The sequence below is a fragment of the Sceloporus undulatus genome, chromosome 6, assembly GCF_019175285.1.
Source record: "Sceloporus undulatus isolate JIND9_A2432 ecotype Alabama chromosome 6, SceUnd_v1.1, whole genome shotgun sequence".
Lineage (NCBI taxonomy): Eukaryota > Metazoa > Chordata > Lepidosauria > Squamata > Phrynosomatidae > Sceloporus > Sceloporus undulatus.
The window spans coordinates 54,627,443-54,652,049 of record NC_056527.1 but is presented as its reverse complement, the minus strand read 5'-3'; the positions used below and the strand labels follow the sequence as shown (position 1 = coordinate 54,652,049).

The 24,607-nt window shown below is 39.9% G+C and overlaps 1 protein-coding gene across 1 annotated transcript in view; it reads right to left on the bottom strand.

The window, feature by feature from the left end:
- LOC121933015 (prostatic acid phosphatase-like) overlaps positions 1-19,653 on the bottom strand; it is a 26,935-nt gene extending 7,282 nt beyond the window's left edge. Inside the window, exons 1-8 of the mRNA XM_042472204.1 lie at positions 19,546-19,653; positions 14,297-14,392; positions 12,700-12,786; positions 10,661-10,813; positions 8,141-8,239; positions 5,156-5,260; positions 3,738-3,870; positions 1,609-1,691 (exon numbers count right to left, since the gene is read on the bottom strand). Coding sequence (XP_042328138.1) covers positions 1,609-1,691; positions 3,738-3,870; positions 5,156-5,260; positions 8,141-8,239; positions 10,661-10,813; positions 12,700-12,786; positions 14,297-14,392; positions 19,546-19,653 — 864 coding nt within the window. The remainder of the gene's footprint in view (positions 1-1,608; positions 1,692-3,737; positions 3,871-5,155; positions 5,261-8,140; positions 8,240-10,660; positions 10,814-12,699; positions 12,787-14,296; positions 14,393-19,545) is intronic.
- Between the last annotated feature and the right edge of the window lie 4,954 nt (positions 19,654-24,607).

Sequence of the window (24,607 nt, the reverse complement as noted above, 5' to 3'; positions counted from 1 at the left end):
GGGGGGAGCAGAGGATGCTTGGCTATGGGGTTGTCCTGCCATCTCTCCCTCTCCCCTCTTTCCCCATAGGAAAGAATCCAAAAACGGAGCTTAAAGAGCAGTGAGCCCTATGGGTCTTCATCTGGGGGGAGCAGAGGATGCTTGGCTATGGGGATGTCCTGCCATCTCTCTCTCTCCCCTCTTTCCCCATAGGAAAGAATCCAAAAACGGAGTTTAAAATCTCTCTCAGATGCAGACCCAAAGGGCTCTCCTCTGCTCCTTTTAAACTCAGTTTTTGGATTGATTTCTATGGGGAAGGGAGGTGGGGGATTTCAGTAAGCCTAGGGACTCTGGCCGGGAAAGTGCTTCTCAGCCTCACTGCGAAGTCTTCCCTCCGAAGATTCTCTTGGGAGGGAAAGAAGGCAAGCCCCTATAAAACGCTGGGGCTTCATATGCTGGCATATGTTTGAAGAAAATAGGATAAAACCTATGTAACTTGATGGGCCAAGGGCAGAGTCCCCTCCTTGGCAGCCTGGGCATTAAGGGAGCTCCATGGAGGTCCCTTCAAGCGGAGGGAAAGGGAGGGGACTGGGCCAAGGGCAGAGCCCCAGCAGCCATAGCAGCTCTTTAAACCGGTTAGAAAAGAAGAGTCCTCTGCTGTCATCCCATTTCCCCTTTTTGGCAGCTTGACACCCTTTTGCTCCTGTGTGTGTGCATGTAATGTGTGCCTTCAGGTTGTGAGCTTCCCTCCCCGCTTTAACTCTTGTCTGGCTCTTTGCTATGGAATTCTGGGAGTTTTTTGCTTGCTTTTCTGTGGTGCTCCAAACAGAGGAGCTTTTGTGGGTTCCCTCCTGGAGAGAAGGAGGAGAAGGTCCTGGGCATCCCTGCCTCCTGCATTGTGACAGCACAGGAGCCCCACTGGACATGACACTAGAGACCCCTGGAGAAGCAGCCAGACCCTCTCCCTCTTGCTCTCTGCTCTGGTCTCTTCTTTCCCTCTCTTTCCCTGCTTTCCTCTTCTCTTCCTTGTCCCACCTTTCCTCCCTTTTTCCTCCCTTCCCTCCCTCCTTCTTTCCCCCCTCACACACACACACCTTCCCTCACTGCAGTCGCTCGCCTGCCTGCCTCCCTCCCTGCCTGTCATTCTTTCAGCCAATCAGAAGACGGAGGAATGAGGGAACGGATTTGAGAACGGATAAGAATACAGCACACACTTCTCTTGGAACGTTTTCATCACGTTTCAGCTCTCTGGGAACACATTCAGAACACATTCAAATCCGTTCCCTCCTGGAACACATTTGGAACACATTTAAGCGTTCTGAGAACCCGATTGGAACACATACGTGCGGTATACTCAAATGCGTTCCGTTCTCATCACGTGATCAGAACGTTCTCAGAACGCAGTGCGATAATCTCCTATGTCTCATGTTTTGGTTCTGAGGGCCTGGTGATCCTATCTACCCCAGAGAGCAAGTAGCATCTTGGGGTTATAGACTTTAGAACTGCTTTGATGAAGGTTGCAATCCTCCACAGATTTAAAGAACATAAATCCCAATTAGTTTATTCAATCAAGCAATGCACACATCTGCAGCCAAAGATTTTTTTTAAAATAAAAAAATATATACTCACTGCAGAGTAGACCAGCATTTTTCTCTTATGTGAATTTTGAGCAGCATTTGAAATATTTTCGAGAATAGTTTTCACAAGAAGACCTTCACAGAGATGGGAAAAGGTGTTAATATTGTTCAGGAGGAATATTACAGTGTTAACAAACAATGTTCCAAACTTATAGCCATTTTCCTAGCAATAAGGTGAGTAAACCCCATTGAACTCAGTAGGATAGATTAGTCTGATCGCGTATAGGACTATATGTATTGGATTGCAGTGTAGGTATTGTTAAAGCTTAGGATGTAATTTCTGAAATGCTGTAATTTTCAAACATAATAGTGAAGAAATGAGAAGAAAGGAATAATCAGTTTAAAATAATTCCAGATAGCAAGACTATATAGTTGGCCCTTCTTATACACGGATTTTTAATACACGGATTCAAGCATCCACAGTTTGAAAATGTTCAAAAAAAGTATAAATTTCAAATATCAAACCTTGATTTTTCCTTTTTTTTTAAAATAAGGGACGCCATTTTGCTATGTCATTATATTTAACGGGACTTGAGCATACACAAATTTTGTTATACATGAGGGATCATGGAACCAAACCCCAGTGTATAACCAGGGTCCACTGTACAATAATCGCCTTTCCTTTGGCAGTGACAAGGGAAACTATCTTCCTGACTATATTAAACAAACGAAGTTAAGCACATGCTTAAATTTCTTACTGGGGAAAAATGGGACTTGCAAATTGTAATAACAGATTTGTTAAACCTGCAGTCCTCCAGATGCTGTTGGACTCCTTCAGCTCCAACCAGCACGGCCCATGGGCAAATATCAGGTAGGTGATATAGTTCTGTTCTATCTAATGTGCCACAGATTCCCCAGTACTGTGTAATGTCTGTGATCCATCTCACAAAAACCTGCAAGAGTACTACCTATATCCTTCTTGGTGGGCATAGTAATAATAAACAAACAAACAAACAAACAAACAAACTCACAAGGGATCATTCAAAAACCCACGAGGGATCATCAGTTTATGAAGAGACATTAATAATATTTCAAGAGTAAAATGTAAGACTACAAGACTAAATCTAATTGTAAATAACTGAGAACACACAGTGAAGAATGCTCTTTGATGCACGTTTTATAAAGCTGGTATTGGTACAAGTTAAAGATAATTATTCTTTGCAGAAAATACACCTATTTCCCCTGGTTTTAATCACAAGAATTCAGTGTATCAGCAAATGAACATCCATAACCACCCATCTGCATATAATCCATCTGTCACCGTAAACTATTATTGAAAAAAGGGAGAAAGGAACAAAGGAAGAAAAGAAAGTAGAAATTATTTCTGAGCTTATCATGTTCCCTGCTCTACAAGAATAAAATGACTCCTCATACTGGCGGTGGCCTGAAATATGCTCTGTGTAAATATCTGAGGACAATCTAACCTCCACAACAACCAAAAAAGATGTACAAAGGCGTAAGCAGGACTTATGCTTGTATATCTCACTAACAGGATGATGGCCATCGATTCCTACTCTATCCTCTTTGCTTGAGTAGGAAGAAACATGTATGAACTAACACAATAGATTGCTATACTATTCCCTTTTCAAAATCTTCTGTATGTATATTTTTTGTTCTAGAAACCTCACGCTGAAAATTTAATCTTTGTTCTTCAGTTTAACATAGCTAAAGTATTTCTTTCTGAGGGGAAATTGCTTCTCTTCAACCTTACGCTTATGATGGACAATCTCTGCTGGTTTACCCATTTCCATGAAGTATTTGGAACTGTGTAAGGCTGGGATAACAAACCTCCTAGAACCTGTGTTCTTCAATTGGGAGAGTTGGGAATGAGCTGCAAATCTCACATCTACTAGCATAAAATCGCAAAACCAAAATAGCATTAAAAAAAATTAAATCAATAATTGAATAAATAAAGCAAACATTCCCTTAACTCATCTTCCCCTGCTGATTAAAATTGGCCTTCACTGATTAAGCAGCTGAAGCTTTTGTTAATTAATGTATCAATTAAAGCAATTAGAACTTCCAGCCTGAATATGCTGCAGTTTTTATTTAGTTGGGGAGTATATGTTTTGGAAAGATGTGTCAATCATCATCATGCCATAGTGAATGCTTCTTGCTTACCTCCTTGAAGCCGTGCCTTCTCTTCTCTTTTGTAAATACCAAATAAGGCAGATAAAGACATCATGGTTAGTTCACTCAATTTGGCCCTTACATCGTTGGTTGCCCATTTGGGTAGGGTATAATTATGAATAGACTGAAATAAAAATAGAAACACATTTTTATATTCTTGGGGCCTTTTCAGAGAGAATGTGTATTGGGGCTACACCTACCATTATCTCTAGCTAAAACCCCAGTGGCCATTAAAATTACATCAAATATTTTAGATCCCCCACAGCTCTGGAGCTTTTCAATTGTACTCCTTCTTGCTATATTGTGATATAGTGGGGGGGGGGGGGGTTAAGTGGCAAGCACCTAAAGGCTAAATAGTAAAGATGTTGCCCTCTGCTTGGACCATGGGACACTAGTGTTTGAGCAAACACAAGCTTTCAAGAACTTTCAGCAACCTTTCATGCCACAGGGCAATGGGTTCAGCCTTATTGGTCTTACAACCCGAAGGAAACTACAATATCCAGACCATACAGCTGCAAAAATATTTTTATTACCATCTATTCTCTAAGCCAGATAAAGTTTGTGATCTAATATGTAATCGTGCAATCAAAATGTTCTTTATTATAGGGATTATAATAGGGAAAATATTCCCTATAAACCTATATTTTAGAGATTATTTTAATAATTTAATTTTAATTTATTTAAAGAGGTGCATGGAAGGGAATATATCATTCCCCAAATTTACATTTTCACTTCCATCAGATTGCTCAATGCAAGTATATTTGTTTTTGTTTTTATCTCTAAACGTTTGTTGTTAGCTGCCTTCAAGTTGACCTCGACTCATGGTGACCCTGTGGATGAGACATCTCCAAGCCCTCCTATTCTCAACCTCTCTGTCCAGGTCCTGGAGGTTCAGGCCCATGGTCTGTCTGATTTAGTCTATCCATTTGGCATCTGGTCTTCCTCTCTTTCTATTGCACTCTACCTTCCCCAGTATCAATGTCTTTTCTAATGAGTCATGCTGTCTCATAATGTGGCTGGATACGACAGCCTCAGTTTAATCATTTTGGCTTCCAGGGAGAATTCAGGCTTGATTTGTTCTAGGACCCAATTTTTTGCCCTCCAAGGTATCCTCAGCACTCTTCTCCTGCATCACATCTCAGATGAATTAATTTTCTTCCTGTCTGTTTTCATCACTGTTTAACTCTCACATCTGTACATGGCAACACAAGAGCTCAGACGATGCTAACTTTAGTGTTCCGCTGTATATCTTTACACTTTACACTTTTTCTCTCTAGTGGAACAAACCAAAATATACATTTAAAACTTTAAATTTGTGCTGGCCAAATGGCTGTAATAAAGTTGTTATTGTTGTTATTATTATTATTATTATTAAACTTTAAATATTGAAAAAACAAACAGAAAATTACCTCACAGAGTAAAGTATCCTGTACATGCCAAAGTTTGAAATTGTCCAAATATTTCAGAGTGCTAGGGTTATATCCTGAATAGAAAGATATTGTTTTGATAAATTCCTGAAAGGAAATAAGAAAAAAAGTAAGCAAATAAGCAAATCAAGACATTAAGGTATCTGTTACATAAGCTGTGATTCTGGATTAAAGGAATGTAATCAATTACAACTTGAATTTTGAGGAACTGCAGTTGTGTGTGTGTATAGGCTGCATAATTAATATTAAAATGTATGGAACTTAATTATACCTAATTATATACAAATCACATTTCAACCACAGAGGTTTATAAGTTAGCTTTGGGGTCATATACACTTAGTGATCCTGCTTTGTGTGCCATAGTAAAGCCTGGAAGTGTTCATTTAAACATAGTTTCCTGTTATGTCCAGCCTGGCAAGCCACCCTTTAAAATCACTTTCAAAGCATACTTTAAGATCCTGGCTTGTTCCAAATCTGATTACCATAGCATGGAAATAGTAAACAACAACAACAACAACAAAAATCCCTACAGCTAACTGCAAGCTCCATGGTTTATTGCAGTGTGCCAAACCAGGAGGAAATGTATGGCTCATAGTTGCAGTGTGTGGGCAAAAGGCTTGAGTATAACTTGTGTTAGAAAGCAGAGATATGATAATCCAAACCAGGGTGCTGTTCATCGCTTCATGAGATGACCTCTCTTCCAGCTGACATGTAAATACAGGTATACCTCAGTTAATAGTTGATGCACTCTTGGCCACTCTTTCTTCAACAGAAAGTTTGGTATCAATATCAGAAATAACATGGAAAGAATAGGGGATAAGTTCCTATTCCAAATTTACAATAGGTACATGTGAAATGAAACAATTAGGTCAGGCAAGGCTTGAATAAGTAGACTTTTTTTTTTAAACTGCTAGAGACCACTCGAAAACTTTTTGCAAAATGCATCCAGAGATGACTCTCTCCCCACTTCCACTTCTCTTGGGATTTCCAGTTTTCTAACTAGATTTACAGAACTATGCTTCTTTAACATGCTGGGGCTGGGGAACTGATGAGATAGCCCCTTTCTCTCTCTCTCTCTCTCTCTCTCTCTCTCTCTCTCTCTCGTGCTGTTTATACATGCTCAGTAGGTGACTCTGGAGACGGCTGCTGTTTTGCTTGCCAGTTGTATGCAGTCACACAAAGTTACAGTAGGATTGGCTGTTATTGCATTGTTTACCACACACACATGGAATTGGAACCCACCAGATGAGAGCCCTGGCGGCACAATGGTTAAATGCCGGTACTGCAGCCACAAGGTGGTGAGTTTGATCCCACAGGGCTCCAAGGCTGACTCAGCCTTCCATCCTTTCATAGGTCAGTAAAATGAGTACCCAGCTTGTTGGGACAATTGGATTACAGATTGTAAACCACTTAGAGAGTGCACTGTTCACTAATAAACGGTATAGAAATGTAAATGCTATTACTATTTCCATCTTTGTGTTTCCCCAGTCCTCCTTCACTACCCTCCTAATGTTGATGTTTCTAAAAATGCCTTCCAGCAAGACAGAGGACAAGGAGGAAAGAGAGGGCTGGGTGGATATAAAAGAGCTTCTTTGTTAGAGGGTTTGTTAACTGAGATATGCCTGTATGAGTCCATTAGAGTTTTAATGCAGCCCTTCTCTCTGTCCCACCACCTTCTTAGGCCACTTTGGTAGGAACAAGGGAAAGGGCCTTCCTGATGGTGGCTCCCAGACTTTACAACTCCCTCCCTAGAAAGGCCTTGCCTCCTTCCAGCATCCTTGCTTTCCTTCTGGCGGCAGGTTAAAACATTTTTGTGCCACTGTTGTGCAAACTGTTGAGGTTGGTCACTTAATGCTGTGTGATGCTGTTTTTGAAGTTTTTTAGGAGTCTGGATTTTTTAAAATCATTTTTACTGCATTTTAATACTTTAATTATTTGAATATATGATTATTTAATTGTATATTTTATACTTTCATGTAACTTTTATAGTGGTTTTAATCTGTAGCAATAGCAATAGCATTTACATTTCTATACTGCTTAATAGTGAACTCAGCACTCTCGAAGCAGTTTACAATCTGTAAACTAATTGGCCATAACAAGCTGGATACTCATTTTACTGATCAATGAAATGATGGCAGGCTTGGAGCCCTGGCATCGAACTCATAATGTTGTGCTGGCAGTACTGGCATTTACCACTGCACCAGCAGGGCTCCCCTTCTGTATAGTTTTAAAATGTTAGCCACCTTGAGTCCCATCATTGGGAGAAAGGCAGCATATGAATGAATGATGGTGATGATGATGATAATACCATGTCCTTTACATATGTCACATGTTGGCACTTAGATTGAGTTAGATGAATACTTTGATGTCTAAAGTAACGGTAATCCAGCCATTACACACTGCAGTTCTATTTGGTGAGGTGCTAGTTTATACTAGAAACTTTACTGATTTCCACAACAGAAACACATTCCTAGGCAAAATAGAAAAGGATAATGTTTTAAAAAGTGTTTAAATAGTAATTTAATAACTTATAACCTGCTAAGCAAAATACTTTCTGCCATTTATGTTCAGTTGCTCACTGGAGGGAAAAATACATATCTCATGCAGGCGCGTCCCACCAAACTGTTTTACATGTGGTGGCACAAACTATACCAAAACCTTAAGTGATGCTGTATCTAGTATCCATACTTGGTGTTTTCTATGGTAGTAAAGGCCCACATTTCATCATGTTTAATGTGAATACTGAAATCCTTACACTTGATCCTATGAGTGTTGGAGAATGTATCTGTAGGATGGAGGCCATGGAAATTAAGGGAAAAAAAGTCCCTTAATAACAAACAGCGATATATAGTCTATTCTGTACTGTAAGAAACCCCTGCAAGTTCATATATCCCAAGATAGATAGATTTCAGGAACAACATGGGTTTACCTTGCTCCCTCATCACTATCCTTGTTCATTTTTATTACCTGATATGGCTGAATTTTGGCCTGGAATTCCCTTGAGGTCATCGTCTCCTTCAGAAGTTCCAGATAACGTGGACAGTTAAACATTGGATAGCGTAATTTCTGAAACAAATGTTAGATTGATTGTAACCAGTCTTTGTTTCACTCCAAGTATCACAGCTAGGGCTTTTATGTAAGACCTATCTTTATGCAGGCTGCTCATATCCATCAGGATGCTTCAGTAGCCCATCAGTGGGGCAAAATGACTGATGAGAATCCACATGGTTCAGACACTTTGTTGAACCTATGCAGGTCTGGTCATTGGTATGATGGGCGACTTCTTTGGTAGCTTTTGTATACCACTGTGGATTCTTTGGTAAACAAAAGGCAAGTAATGAGTCAGCAGCCTTGTAGATCAGGGGTAAGTAATATCAGCCTGCAAATCTCATAACATCTACCTATGTACCCAGTGATGAAAACTCAAATGACATCTACAGCACCATGCATCCATCCCATCACTGCTATATGTACTTAGCTAACTGTACGTCCAATTAAACAGAACGTGACTGCCTCAAGCATAAAAATGAATAAGTGTGTATTGTCAGTGGGCTAACCAGTTGCTAGAATGACATATTGCAGCATTTGTATTACTGTATTTTGAGAAGTGGCTTATTTCTACTGACCTCAAGAAGTTATGTTGATTGTTCTTGATCTTCCAACTTTTGAACAGCTTGAAGCAAACTTTGCTGGTGAGAATATAGGACTGAGAGGTCACATTCTATTTCTACTGCCTGAGATGACTCAAAGTCTGTTGTTCTTTATGTGGAACAACGGCTTGCCCAGGATGATTATATGTTTTAAGTGGAAAAGTTCTTAAGCAAAAGTAGCAGTGTAAACCTTTGTAAAGCAAGAACAAATGATTGTGTAGTTTGGTGCAGGTGTAGTGCAGTGTAGACTATTTGTCACTTATGAATTATCCTGAACCCCCCCCCCCCAAAATGCATGTGTGCTCTGCATAATAAATAACAACATTTTTGCACCTAAGACAATTTCTTGCACAGAAAACAGCATCTTCTGTGCAGAAATGTTTTTTATTGTGTAGGAACCTGCTTTCTGTGGAGGAAATTTGTTTTCTCTAAAAAAATGTTATTTTCTAGCCAAAAATGTCACATTCTGTCGGGGAAAAGCACACACCCAAAAACACATTTTTTTGTGCTGAATAAGTCTTGATCTATGAAAATTTTCACCTTACGATTCTCCTCACCAGTGTCTCCCCAACATTTGAGAAACCCATTACTCAAGAATATTTTTGAATATCCTTTCCATTGCTAGGATAGAGCTGACACAGTAGAGTAGTGAAGCATACCTATACTAGGAATACCCATTGCAAACCTCTAGGCAGCTCTGAATCTACTGAGTGGAAAACTCACTACCGCCTATTTGACTTGAGCCTAGTTTATTTAAGAAGTTGGGAACATTACCTTCTGGGGCTCTGATTTCCAGAATTCCCTAACAAACATAGCCAAAAATGTTGCAGTCCAAAAATAATTTTTCCCAAGCACTGGTTCTTATATTTATTAGCATAGAGATGTGACTTCCAGGTGATCTAAAACTACTTCCTTGTAGTTTGGCTTCAGTATAACCAAGATAACGTAGGAGTTTATCAGACAAGGGAAATTAGAAGTATAATCCAATGGCAATCTGAACACAATCATGGGGTTTAACGTTATTGTGTGATAGACTTCCACATGCAATTTTGGGCAATGGCAAGTGAGTCCAAACACAATCATGGGGTTTCATGTTATTGCGTGAGATGTGACCCATGCAATTTCAGGCAATGGCAAGCTATTTTTGGGCAATGGGAAGCCAGTTCAAACACAATTCGAATTCACATAAATTCGCTGAACTAGTGAATTCACATGAATGCGTTCTGGCCCCACTTTCTTTTCATTCGAAATTAAGAGAAATTCCTCCCATATGATAAACTCCGTAGAAATGTCATCTCTTCAGAATGGCCCTCAAAACTCTGGTCCTTCTTATGACACTGGCAGCAGCCTATAGTCAGAAGCCAAGTGGGGAAGGACTAATCTAGATTTATCTTCTTTTGTTGGTATAGGAAGTCTAGCACCCCAGTTCTCTGTACTAATACAAATGTGGGCCAGGCAGTAAAGCAGAGATAGAATGGAAGAGCTAGAAACTTTCCAAACTACTGTTGGAAAGTCTTTGGGGAATGTAACATTTTAATTAAAGAAGTTGATTTCTTTAAATGGAAAGGTATATAGCCTTTGTTGTCAGAAGATTTCTGACCAGAAGACTCTAAAAGCTGTGGCAACTGGTGGCTTCCATCTCAATGAGATGGTAGATCTGAACATTTAAGGAGCTATTGAAATGGATGGATTTCTTTTGTGATTAGAGGTCATCTTGGATAGCTCCCATAATGAATAGACTAAAATCTGGAGCAGATTCACTGGCTGCGCTGAACTGAAAGCCACCAACCAAGACTTCATAAAAGACAGGCAGGATTGTTGTATTATTGGTACTCACCGGATCATGTTCCTTGGGTACAACATGTACTGGAATAGGTTGCCAAAGAAGTTCTGCATTCCAAATTTGATCACCGGTAGGGGGGAAAAGACCAGCGAGATTTGCTTGGGCACTCATAATGGTTCGATCAGTTTCTGTGCTCTGGATCAAAATCTTGCAAAGAAACAAGGAGTATGTAGTATAACCTGGGGACTTTTTTTCTTCTTCTTCACTGATGGAAGCCTCTGTTGGATTCTTCATCAGCGAGGAAGGGAAAAAAGTCTCAAGATTTGTGCTTTGTCTGGCACCAACCCTCAGGCAGACCTCTTTCCCAATATCTTTAAGTACCCATAAGTCCTTCCCAAAGATCACATTGGTTCCATCTTTACCACAGTGTTAGTCCCAGTGGTGGTAACAGTAACTACTCCCAGAGATATATGAGTGCCACTGGAGTACATGTTGAGTCACTTGAAGGCTCCCTGAGGTGTCTGCATTCTCAGAATGGGATGTTATGAAAGATACATAACATAGAAAGTATTGGAATCATTAGTGTCAAGTAACAGTAGCCAGGAAAATGTAATGTTGAGAAAAGGAAATTTAATGACAGCAGGTGCTGGGAACAGTTGGCAGGAGCAGAATTTGGGAACATTGCATTTTTGGACTAAAGCTAGTTGAATATCCCAGTCAATATAGCCAGTGGCTGCGCTAGCTGATGGATTCTACAAACTGTAGTCCAACAAAGTGACACTAGAAGGAATAGAAGGTTGAGAGAAGAGTGGTTAAACAAGGGGAAAAAGAAAGCAAAATAAGAGCGAGGAACTGAAAGGCAGGAAGGAGGTTTTTTTCTTTCAAATCCAATCATTGTCAGAGCAATATAGGTCCAGAACACACTGCAGAAATGACCCAGTTTGAAACCACTTTAATTGCCCTAGCTCAGTGCCAGGGAATTCTTGGAACTGTAGTTTTGTGACATGTTTAGCCTTCTCTGTCAGAGAGTTCTAGTGCTGCAATAAATTATAATTCCCAAGATTCCCTAGCACTGTTCCAGGGCAGTGAAAGTGGTCTCAAACTGGATTATTTCTGCCACGTGTTTTGGACCTTACTGGACTAAGATCTTGTGAGAGGCAAGAAGTGAAAAGCAGGTGGGAGAAGGGGATCTGCATTGTGGAAGGCGTGCAAGCCGTAGGAGTATATTCTTATTATTTATATTTTCATTTATAGGTTGTCTTTCTCCTGGAGTGGGACCCAAGGCAGCTCAAAAATATCACATCTAAAATACTCCTGGCACATAATAACTGGTATCAAGGCCTGGCAAAAGGAAATAAGGAGATGTACAATATTTAAAGGGAAGAATGGAGGGAGATTTAATATTACATTTATGTATGTATGTACTTTCGTCACCTGTCAACTTACGGTGACCCTTAAATTTTGTAGGAGTTTCTTAGGCAAGGAATACTTAGAAGTGGTTTTATCAGTTCCTTCCTTTGAAATATAGCTTATAGAAACAGTTGGTGGTCTCCAATTATTAACCAGGACTGACTCTGCTTAGCTTCCAAGATCAGATGGGATCTGGTGCCTTTAGGGCATTTAGTGAATTTGAAAGGACAAAACATCATGGATTTATCCATTTTTTTTGACCGGCTTCTTCAATCCCATCCCAGATCTCCATTTGAAATAGGTAAACTGGCTGCAGCTCCCATCATCCCTCATTATGAAGGCTATGGCTGATATAGCAGAACATTTGGACAGCTCCAAGTTGCCTACCTTTCATTTAAATGAAACCCTGACAGATGTCTGTCCATAGTTGGAGATATCTTTTTCGCATGAATTATATTTTAAGTGATTTTAAATTGTTTTAAATTAGAGGTTTTAAAATAATTTATTGTGTTTTTTTAAAAAAAGTTTTTAAATATAATCATCATGTTTTAGCTTTACTTTGTTGGAAAATGTATGCTGTGAGCCTCCTTGATTTCCCTGTTGAGAGTATGGCAGGATATCAGAAAGAAAAAGAAAAAGAAGGAAGGAAGGAAGGAAGGAAGGAAAGATGTCTCAGTACCCACCTCTTCTCGTTTGTAGGTAGCATTCAAGAAGTTTGAGTATCTCTGCTTTATGTATTGTCCAAGCTCATACTGCTGCTGTATTCCAATCTATAGGAATAACAATATGACTATGACTTTGACCAGAAACAGAAATTCAACCATACATGTTTTCTGGCTGTTCTAAATAGCAAGAGTACAATGGCTAGGAAAGTAATAAATATGACCCAATCCTTAAAAAAATGGCAAGTTTCCCTGCAGCTAGGACCCCCGTGTTGGATATTTTTCACTAGTAAATGACATATTTCTCATCTGGACAAAAAAAGATTCATATGATTAGTGGTCAGAATCTTGTTGGGGAGTTAGAAATGCATAAGCACCATACGGACCATCAGCAGTCACAGAGAAACAGACCTCTATGTATCTCAGCGGCTGCTGCCTGGTAAGTGGGGAGTGAGGGGCTTTCTTCTCCAGCCTTATAACAGACAAGCTCAGCACTGTCTCTATTAGCTGCTATATGCATGTAATCCTTCTCCAATGTTCTCAGTCCTGCAAACCTGCTTTTGCTCAGCAGGAAGTAAATAAACATCTTTGTCTGGCTGATGCAATCTTTCCAGTCAGAGAAAACAGGTGCAGAGCTGCAAGCTGCAACAGGTAAAGAGCACTGTAGTTTAGATCATGCAGGAACTTGATGCATTCTAGGAGTTGTAGTTTTCTCTGTTCAGAATGTGTTGGAAGCAGCAGCAAGCAAACTCAACAAGAAGCTTTGTAAGCTACTTTGGCAACCTTTTCAGCTGAAGAATGAGGTAAAATATTTTAGAAGAAATAATGGGCCCAGACAGGCCAGAATAAAGCTGCTTCAGGTCACTTTGGAGGTATGTTGTTTAAATGACACATGCATCTTAAGAGGGCAGAAGCTGTGCTAAAGCTGCGCTCCAGTCCTAAGGAGTCATTTTGGATTCACCGCGGAAGCGCCATGGAAGGAGACCCCATAGAAAGGAATTGCATGTGATAACACATCATGTTATCGTGTGAATTCGCATCGATGGACCCAAAGTCACGTCGGATCTGAGCTGCAAAAACCTGCAAAAACCTCCGTGTGATAAGGCTCAGAGGCTTCAAGAAGATCTTGGGCTGTAATTCTCAGCATTTGTGACCATTGGCTATGCTGGGAATTGCAGTCCAACAATATGAATAACCAGGCACAGCTCCATTGTGCCCTAGCTCCAAGGGCTGGTGAGAAATCTTCCCTCCAGATTTTAGCTGCCATTGCTCTGGCCTCTGAGGGAGAAAAGCATCATTTGTCCCACTGCCGTTCCCTTTTCCTAATAGGTCCTGTTTCAATTAAATTATAAACCAGAGGGCAAGGAACTGTATTACTGAATTAATGATTTGTAAGCTGCTCTGACGGTCTTTTAGGGCTGAAGAGTGGGGTATAAATACTCTAAACAATCAAACAAACACCAGAAGGGCTGCATGAAACCTGCCCCTGTTATAGAACATCAGTTTAAAAATGAATGCCTCATTGCTACTTGCCAATGTTTAGATATTAATTTGGGGCCAGACACATTTTCTGTGTTTGATCAGCGAATACTCTGACTTCTATGAAAAGCTAACAAACCTTAGTCAATTGTCCAAATCCTTGTGGCCAGTCGCTTTCGTTGTGTAGGCTGGTAGGATATTTTTCAATGGGGCTTCTGTCACCATGTCTATAAATCTGAAATTTGAAGACTATATTAATCCACATTCTTCCTGTTCTCTCTTTTCTCAACAAAACCTTCCAATACAAAATTTCATTCTCTTTTAGTAGAATATTTTAACAATGACGTTTTAAGAAATATGAAAACTGGTTCTGCAAACATATTGGTAAAATCTCACCTTTTCACAAGACATCGGCCGTATGTTATGTCAGCAGAAAGACAGGGAAAGGACAATAATAAAAATGACTGAATGGCATTAAGATAGTTTGATCAAGTGCCCTGAACAACCCAGTTTTATAGTTTTCCAACTTAGGGTGAATGAGTTATCTCTTCCCTTGTGACAGTAACCATACTAAGGACTGTCAACTCCTTTCTGGGCTTGCCCAAGCTGTGAAGTCAGCTCAGGAGGCTGCACTGTATGCCTTTATAGAAGCAATATGTGATGCAACTATACTTGGAATACACACACAGAGTTATGGGGTCCATTCACATTGTACATTTATAGTGCTATGACTCTGCTTTATATGCCATGGTTCCATCTTATAGAATCTTGGGCTTGCAATTTAGGGAGAGAGATTTAGAATTCTTAACCAGAAAGCTTAAATGCTTCACCAAACTAGAAACCCAGGATTCCATAAAATGTGGAAGTTAAAGGTGAATCATAATGCTGTAAATGGGTGGAGAGAAAGGGCCCCAGCTCACCATGGCCCAGTACAGATGGGCAGTTTGTGGCAATAGTAGGGCTCAATATGGTGCAGCATCCATATGCGTCAAGCCCTACTATTGGCATCATTACATCACAAGGCTGCGGCCTCATCCACATGGGGCACAGCCTCGTGACGTAAGGGCGCCCGAGCACCCAAACATCTCTGGGCAGAACAACCATCATAGGGCTTTTAGACAGTGTGTCTGTGCTGCAGCATGCGAATGCTGCAGCACAGATGTGGGACAAAGATGGCCAGCATAGAGCTACCCGTCTGTACTGCCCCCATATCTCCAAAAGACATTTTCTGGAACAGTATCAGAAAGGGATACTCAATTGATAAAGGATCTGAAACTAGAGCAATATGGTGGAAGTTTATAAACATTATGTCTGTTATGGAGAAAGTGATTAGAGAGAAAGCGTTTGTTCACTCTACCATAATACTAGAACCCCAGGTTATTCAGTAAAACTGATTGTTAGGAGTTCCAAGAGAGACAGAAGGATAGTGGGATGACACTATACATTCATTTAAAATTAGCATAGACAAATTCATGGAGAATGAAGTTATCAATAGCTATGTGTCACCTGGTGCCAACAGGATTAGAGATAACATGCTTCAGACTACCAGTTATAGCCCCACCTCTGCACCAAACAGCCACTGATTGCCTGAAGGGGGCAGAACAGGAGGTTTAGCTGGTAGCCATTACCTTTACAGAGTGCCTGCATAAGTATGTTGACAGAAATTTCTGCACTACCAGTGTCAAATAGGATCATGGCCTGGAACTGCGATCTTATCTTCTCTCTTGTAGTAGGATTCTTAAAAGCCTGGACTTCTCTCACTAAGTCCACTGGCTTGACAGAGCAGAGAAAACAACAGGACTCAGAAAGCTGAGAATCCAAAAAGTTTATTGCCGGCAAAAGTCCCTAGTGGAAATCAAGTTCCAAAAAACTGAGGCCCTGAAGCAAAGAAAATGGCTGTTCATATAGATACTTTCAACAATGTATTCTATTGGCTGGTTCAAAGTGCAAACGTACAAATCTTTCATACAACCAGGACACAGAATTTCGGATACATTAAAATACATTTTAGGCCCACTTGGAATATTCCATCACCCTTTATCACTCTATGTGTTATTTCCTTCATCCAAGGATGCTCTTAATTGTTTAGGCTTTCAAGGCAAGCTAGACACCTTGATGCTTACAGAGGTCAACTTGTTCTGTAAACATTTTACTGCAGATCCTGTTCAGCATTTTCTCTCTTACACACAACCTTGACTCCAGAAAGGTATTAAATATTAGAGGGAGATGTTGAAACCTATTTGAAAAGTAAATTGTTGCACTCAAAGGGTTTCAGGAACAGCAATTTGCATTTTAATTTTACAAAACAAAACAAAACAAAAAACACAACCCAAAACCAAAACCAGTATGGGTATTTGAGAAGCCTACTGTAGCCCCAGGGGCATGTTTTGCCCATCCTTGCATTAGTCTGGAGGGCCATCAGCTGCTTGTAGATATTCAAGCAGTAAAGAAAGAAAACTAAAAAGCTAAGGAACATATCCAATAAACTTTCCTGAATATCATTTTGATATGAGGTGAGGATTACTAGTGTAGTGTAGTGGTTTGAGTGCTGGACTATGACTATGACTCTGTAGTACAGAGTTCAAATCCCTGTTCTGCCATGGAAACCCACTGGGTGACCATGGACAGGTCACACTCTCTCAGCCTCAGAGAAAGGCACAAGGCAGCCTCGTTCTGAACAAATCTTGCCAAGAAATCCTACAATAGCCTTATGGTTACCATAAGTTGGAAACTACTTGAAGGCACAAATTACTGCTCATTCCATTTGTGCAATGCTGTTCTTTCACACTACTCTAGGCAGCATGTATAGGCTTCCCAGTTAGCCTTCCAACCGGTCACAGGCCAGGTAAGAGACATACTTACTGATTGATGTGCCTTCAGCCATAACAGTGTCAGAAGAGTCACCTGAGAAGCTCTCTTCTGCCCTGCCAAATGCCCTATTTATCATTAGTAAATTCCCCTAAACCAGAGTTGACATGAATATGAAGGATGGAGCAGATTTGGCTGCTGGCACAAATGCATCTTTAAATCTGTGTGTCACACTTGCTTCCAATGTTGCCCTTCCTGTATTATCAAAGAATGTGGTGCAACTAGAATGGCAATGAAGGCTCATTACAAGTTTTTCTTCCTCCTTCTCCATCATTGTTTTAGATATGCTATGCTTTAGACAGTCTAATGTTCAAAGGAGAGTGTTAGACTGAAGAAAAACCCTGGAAAAAATATGGCATGTAAGGTGATCATTTCAATAGGCAGATTGAGGGGGTTATTTTTCTGATTTTTCATTCTATCTTTCAGGCTTCTGAAGGGGAACCTGAGGAATCAAAGATGTTTGGAATGATGTGTTTGATCACAATCTAGCTCAATCTCAAACTTTAGTTCCCAGACATCATTGAATTTCAACTCTCAAGAGTCCCAACCAGCATGGCTAATAGTCAGAGATTCTGAGAGTTGTAGTCCTGCAATATCTGGGGGATCAACTTGGAGAACCACTTGTCTAGAAGATTTATTATTGGATAATGACAAATGGGTCTTCATGGATTCTTTTAATAGGAGTGCATGGCATTCTTTTCTTGTATTACTTCTTATGATGAAGACACTTGCATGGAAGGTATTGGTCTAGATTTTTTAAAAATGTCTTTGAGATTTGCATTCCTTTCTATTTTTTAGTAGCTTTTCACTGAATTGTGGTTTACATTGTATAGTAGTTTAAAATGTTGTGAGCTGCTTCAAATTGTGCATAGAAAAGTGTGGGCTATAAATGACTGATTAAATAACTAAACAAAGGCTGTAATTTGTTGCACCTTTTTTTATTTGGACAATTGTACAACATACCCTTTCCTGGGGAAAAATCTCACTCATCTGAATATAGATGTTTAAGACTGAACTCATAATTATCTGTTGATACTGCTTGCTCCGGTTCACACCCATTATGAAACATGAGATTCTAATTTAAAACTGGAATTACAACAAGGTAATTTATACATGCAAATTATCTGTCCCAACATGGGGTTTCCTCTATTTCTAGCCAAGATAAACTGCCTGAAAGCAATTTGTAAAGCAAATACAGTTAAAATAATAAACATTTACGTGATCATTTATAGCAGAGGTGGATAACCATAGACCTTTCAGATGTATGGGACTACAAACCCCATGATCCATTGCTATTGGCTATGTTGAGTGGGGCTGATGGGAGTTGTAGACTAAAACTACTGGTGACTCATGGCTTCTCTGTCAATGGATTTTACTCCAAACTATCAAGATACTGAGTCCTGCTCTCAGATGGGCTCAGGACCTTAACATCTGGACTAAAACCTGAAGTGAATTCACCAGCTCACTGAAATGGAAGCCACCACCCATCATTGGCTACAACATCTGGAATGCCAAAGGTTTCTTAGTTCTGATGATTTTCATGTATGATGTCATTTAGATTTGAAGTCTCTTGTCAGTCATGTATTTCTCTCAGGTTCATAGTGGCTAGAAAACTGAAATATTTGGTTGTTTGAAAAAGAGTTTTGAGGTTCATAGAGACATGGAATTGGAGAAGGCATTTTCTAGGCCAGTCAGTTCCATTCTCCATTCAATACAACAAATTTAGAGTTAGAGCTCCTGTTCACAGCTGAGAGGCTTTGTACAGCTATTTTTACCCTTAACAAATTTTCTCTTGCAAGAAAAAAACAGACTGAACAAATGAAGGAGAAATGTGAGATGGCTACAAATTGAAACCATCATGAGCCAATCCCTGGACTGTGAAAGAGCAGACTAGAAGCACTCCAAGTCTTCAGTATCAATATTTATTAAGGTAATCAACACATGATAAAACTCTTCATAACTCTTCACATATAAAGTTGGAAAGCCAAACATTACTTGTGCCCCATTGTTTCAGTGTTTATACTACAAGAGGTAGCCATTTTCACTTGCTTCCCTGGGAAAAGTGGGGCATAAATTAAAAGAAATTACAGATAAGCACAAAAACACAGGAAGGCCATGAATTATTTCATTGTCATGTTTTTTTAGTTCTCTGCATTTTGGCGCCGTTGCATATGGTGCTTGTAAAAGGTTCTAAATAAACTGTGTCATCTTTAATGAAAACAGACAGATTCACTATAATTCAAAATAATGTACAATACAAGAATTCATGGAGCACCTAGATCATAACAGGAGTCTCCATTCATAATGTGCAGCAAAAAGACATGCTGTTACAATCTGAAATACTGAACAACTCAAAGTGGTTCTGTAATCTTATAGGAGAAAAGAAAACAGTGGTAAAATCCTCATTTTCTAAAGCTGGTTTATGCATAAAATCAGGATTTTACCTCATACCTGAAAAAACCCTGGAAGAACCCATAGGACAAAAATCATTTATGAAGCCTTTCCATTTCTTTTACTTACTAAGAGCACAAACTTCAGCTCTCGTCCAGAGGCAGATTGGAGGAGGAAAAAAAGCAGGCTCAGCAGGGATGAGTAGAGGGAGCTTCTTGTTAGACTTGTTCCTCCCATCCTGGCAGCAGATATACAAATGTTTTGTCACCAGGACACATGCATTTAAAAAGGAATCAGGGGGTGGATACTTCATGGGGATTTCAAATAGGAAGTGATTATTAAGTGATCATAGATTTCTTTCTAAATCTTGTTTCCTTTGTATAGTTGTGACCTCAAAAATGGGAAATACCAAGCAGGGGTGATGAAACCGTTTTCCTGGCATGATTCAGTCCAAGGCTGGAATCCTGTATGATTAGCATAGCACAATACAGTGGGCCCTTGGTATCCACTGGGGTTTGGTTCTACTCACACACCCCATGAATACCAGAATCTGTGGATGCTCAAGTCCCATTATATACAATAGCGTAGTAAAATGGTTTTCCTTATATAAAATGGCAAAATCAAGGTTTGGGGGGGTTTGGTGTTTTTATATGATTTTATATGATTTTTATATGATTTTTCAAAAGAATATTTAGGGAATCTACCAATTCCTGTTTGTGGCCGCGGAACTAGGTTTCTAACTTTACACAGCTGAGTGGAATATTTAATAATAATAATAATTAATAATTTGTTTTATTTATATACCGCTATTCCAAAGATCATAGCGGTGAACAGGAAGTAAGCTAATTAGCAAGTAAGCTAATTTGCCCCCAACAGTCTGGGTACTCATTTTAACGACCTCGGAAGGATGCAAGCCTGAGTCGAGCTTGGGCCCTTTGCTGGTCTTGAACTCGCAACCTTGTGGTTTTGAGTGAATGGCTGCAGTACAGGCATTTAACCACTGCGCCTCAGTTTCTAAATTGGTTCAGAGTATAGGATTTTTCCTGCACTACACAGGTCAGAACTATGGCCTTCCTTAAGGACTGGATAATTGGCACTGTTTCCTCAATGAGAATTATTGGGCTTTGGGTGACTAGGAGGATTGCCAGGTGTGTAGCGTCTCATTCCTGAAGGGTTCAGGCCCCAAACCTGAGACCAATGGGTGGATCTTGTGGTATTTCAGGAACAGGCCCTTGTGACGTAACAAGGGTGGGTCTATATGTGATGTTAAAGAAGTGGTGCAGGCAGGAGTTGGGAGAGTGCTTCTCATTCTGATTGTGGAAATGAAGGAAATCCAGGTACATGAGCACAGAATTTAGATAAAACACAGTTAATTAGATAATAGGGCAACTCAGAGAAATTGGGGGAAAGCACTTTTGGACAGATGACAAAATGACCTGTATCCCATACAGCCTACTGGGTATGTGATATTTGGGGTATTATACCAGGCTCTATCATGCTGGTAGAACCTATGGATGGCCAGCCATAAGGGAATCTTTTTCCAGAGTTTTGGTTACTGTTTGTATAGACAAACCACAATGCAGGTGCTGTATTTCTACCACTACCCTTACCCCTACTGTTGCCCCTACCTTGTTTCCCCGCACCTTCTATGACTCTTTATCTTAGTGAAAATTCTTGGGATTATGCAAATTTTGTATTATAAACTAGTTCAAATGCTGTGTTTGTTACCTGAATAAATGCCTGTGTCAATATTTATGTGTAAAATAGGTTCCACATAATCTTTTTCTTTCTTTCTTTCTTTCTTTTTTTTTTTGCACCAATGGCACCTGGCACCCTAAGCTGTCTGGAATGAATGTTTCCCTTTGCCACCCTCTCTGGCTCGCTCTGCATGTATATGGCATATTCTCTTTCTCTCTCTACTTTCTTCCGTATTTTGCAAGGGAACTAAATGTAATGCTGGACGTTCAAACTAATTTAGACCCATTAGCATCTGCTATGGAAAATGTTTTCAGCTACAGGTCACTGAACTACTGTACCTATTTTTAGTCAGCTGCCAGCATATGCATATTATTTCACACAATTTCATAAGGGTGCTGACTTTTCTTTGGCCAAGCTAGTGCTTTCGTTATCTCAGTGAAGCCTTTGGGGGATGAAAATACACCTGTAACAGAGAATTTCCTGGGGTCAGGATAGGAAGCACTAAGCATTCTTCAGATCTACTAAGGGCTACATGGCACCAATGCTCCTGCCTCAGCTACACTTCCTGCAGAAATTGCCATACTATAGAGTCTTGATAGCCTGCAGGGCAGAGCATCCTGGAAAGCAAGAGCAGAGCTCTTAGGATGCAGGATCTCACATAATTTTATATTTTTATAACTTTTTATCTGTTGCATAGCCTTTTTAATAAGAAAGCCGTGTCGCTTATTGAACCCCTATTCTTATATGGCTCTTGTAGATCTAGACAGATATTAAATGATCTGAAGCAAAACCAGGATATTCCTTCCCTCTTCATTCTCATGCTGTGTGCAGCCCATGGTGCGCTACTGTAGAAGACTAGTAATATATTTCTGCTTATTGGCTACAAGTGTTTCTATTTTTCTCTCTGGAAACTTGCTGTGAACAAGCAGCCACTAGATTATTTTATAACACCAGTCCCCAGAGCACCAATTTAACTGGCACTAGTGAATGGTACATCATTATTAGGGGGGGGAAACCCAAACCCTATAACAACTAACAAAACTTGGAAATATTAGTACTTTTATATAGTTGTCAATGTACAGTCATAGAATCATAGAGTTGGAAGAGACCACAAGGGCCATCCAGTCCAACCCATTGCCATGCAAAAACTCTCAATCAAAGCATCCCTGACAGATGGCCATCAAGCCTCTGTTTAAAGACTTCCAAGGAAGGAGACTCCACTACACTCTGAGGTAGTTTGTTCTACTGTCAAACAGCTCTTAATATCAAGAATTTCTTCCTAATGTTGAAGTGGAATCTCTTTTCCTGTAGCTTGCATTCATTGTTCTGGGTCATGTTCTCTGGAGCAGCAGAAAACAAGCTTGCTCCCTCCTCAATATGACATCCCTTCAAGTATTTAAACAGGGCTATCATATCACCTCTTAACCTTCTCATCTCCAGGCTAAACATCTCCAGCTCCCTTAGTCATTCTTCATAGGACATGGTTTCAAGACCCTTCACCATTTTAGTCGCCTTCCTTTGGATACACTCCAGTTTCTCAACATCCTTTTTGAATTGTGGTGCCCAGAACTGGACACAGTATTCCAGGTGGGGCCTGACCAAAGCACAATAGAGTGGCACTATTACTTCCCTTGATGTAGACACTATACTTCTATTGATGCAGCATAAAATTGCATTGGCTTTTTAGCTGCCGCATCACACTGTTGATTCATGTTCAACTTGTGATCTACTTGGACTCCTAGATCCCTTTCACATGTAGTTTCATTCAGCCAGGTGTCCCCCATCCTATATTTGTGTATTTCATTTTTTCCGCCTTAAGTGCAGCACCTTACATTTCTCTGTGTTGAATTTCATTTTGTTAGCTTTGCGCCAGCTTTCTAGCCTCTTCAGGTCATCTTGAGCTTTGATCCTGTCCTCTGGGATATTAGCTATTCCTCCTAATTTGGTGTCATCTGCAAATTTGATAAGTATGCCCCCAATACGTAAAGAGCATACTGATTTGTGTGATGCTGACCCATGCAAAGAACAAGAGATCAGGGTACTAGTGGGTTCCTAGTCTGTAAACTCACCTTTCCCAGCCAGGCTGTCCATAAATGCCTCTCAGCCTGGAAGAACTGTAAAAGATGATTGGTTCCAAGTAGGGATGTAAATAACCAGCTACATTGTCCTCATATGCAAGAATGTATGATTATGGTAGTTTTCTCTCCATTGCAGTGAGACGAGAAATATTCCTTTGCACATTCTCCTCATAATTGAAGTACTGCAGAGGAATTATTCTCTGAGAAAAGCAAAAAGTCTGTTTTCTGTACACAAGACAGATTTCCTATGATGGATACTATTTTCTGCATGGGAAAGTCATTTTATGCCCAGAAAACAGATGTCCTTTCCTTTGTCTTCTTTGGAAAAACATGTGTTTTTCTTTGCAGAGTAATTCCTGTGCCGTACTTTGAGAAGTTGTATGCCAGGAGAAAATTATGTAAAATTCTCACTGGTCTATTATTTATCCTGATGGAGTTTCCTAACCATCAAGAAACTGATTTTTCACCCTGGGAGTATCCACTTACAAATATGCTTTCCATCCCTATTTCAGGGTGGAACTTTATCTGACTAGCACCAAAACTCTGGTGTGATTAGTTCCTCGTTGATACATGGCTCCTAGTCTTGCTCCATTCTTTTCTATATAGTTCAGTGCTAACAATAATGCACATCAAACGTTGCAAAAAACATATCCTGTTGCTGAACGTGGTGTCTCTGGAGAGTCTTCACTCTCATGAACATCTAGTTCAACTTACCTTGTGGCCTAGTTAGAAGTTTGTCATGAAATATCACCAGCAGATGTACAACATGCATCTCTGTGTCACATTTTTCCCTGGAGATTTAAGAGAGGCAGTTGAAACATTTTCTTTACACCTGTAAAGGAACACCTGGAAGCTGATTGGTGGTTTAATCTAGAAATACTGTAAATTCAATTAGTTCAGACAATATGGGAATGATATGGTTTGGCAAGACTGCCATATCAAACTGAGTTTTACTACTAGTTTTGTAAGATGTTGCTCTCTTCCTTGAAAACAGAACAGACGTTTCTGTCCTAGGGCCAGTGGTATCTATAAGAGTAAACCATGTAGCATCAATAGCCAGAAGAGCCTTTTACCATCTTTAGTTAGTTTGCTAGCTGTGACTCTGTTTATAATAAGTAGGCCTAAATGCAGTTACATACACTAGACTAGTCCACTGTAATGCTGTCTATGGGAGGTTATCCTTGAAGATAGCCTGAGGAACTTCAGCTCATGCAGAATGCACTTGATAGGCTGTTTGAGGGAGGCATTCATTTTATTGTTTTTATTGGTTGGAGAGGCAGGATATGTTGGTGGGATTTTCAAGGGGTAAAATGAATTCCCTGGTCTTCAGTATTATATACTCAGACTTGGTGGTAGAGGGTTTTATTTGGTGCTGCATCTCAGGCAAAGATAGGAATTCATGATTTCTGCACTGC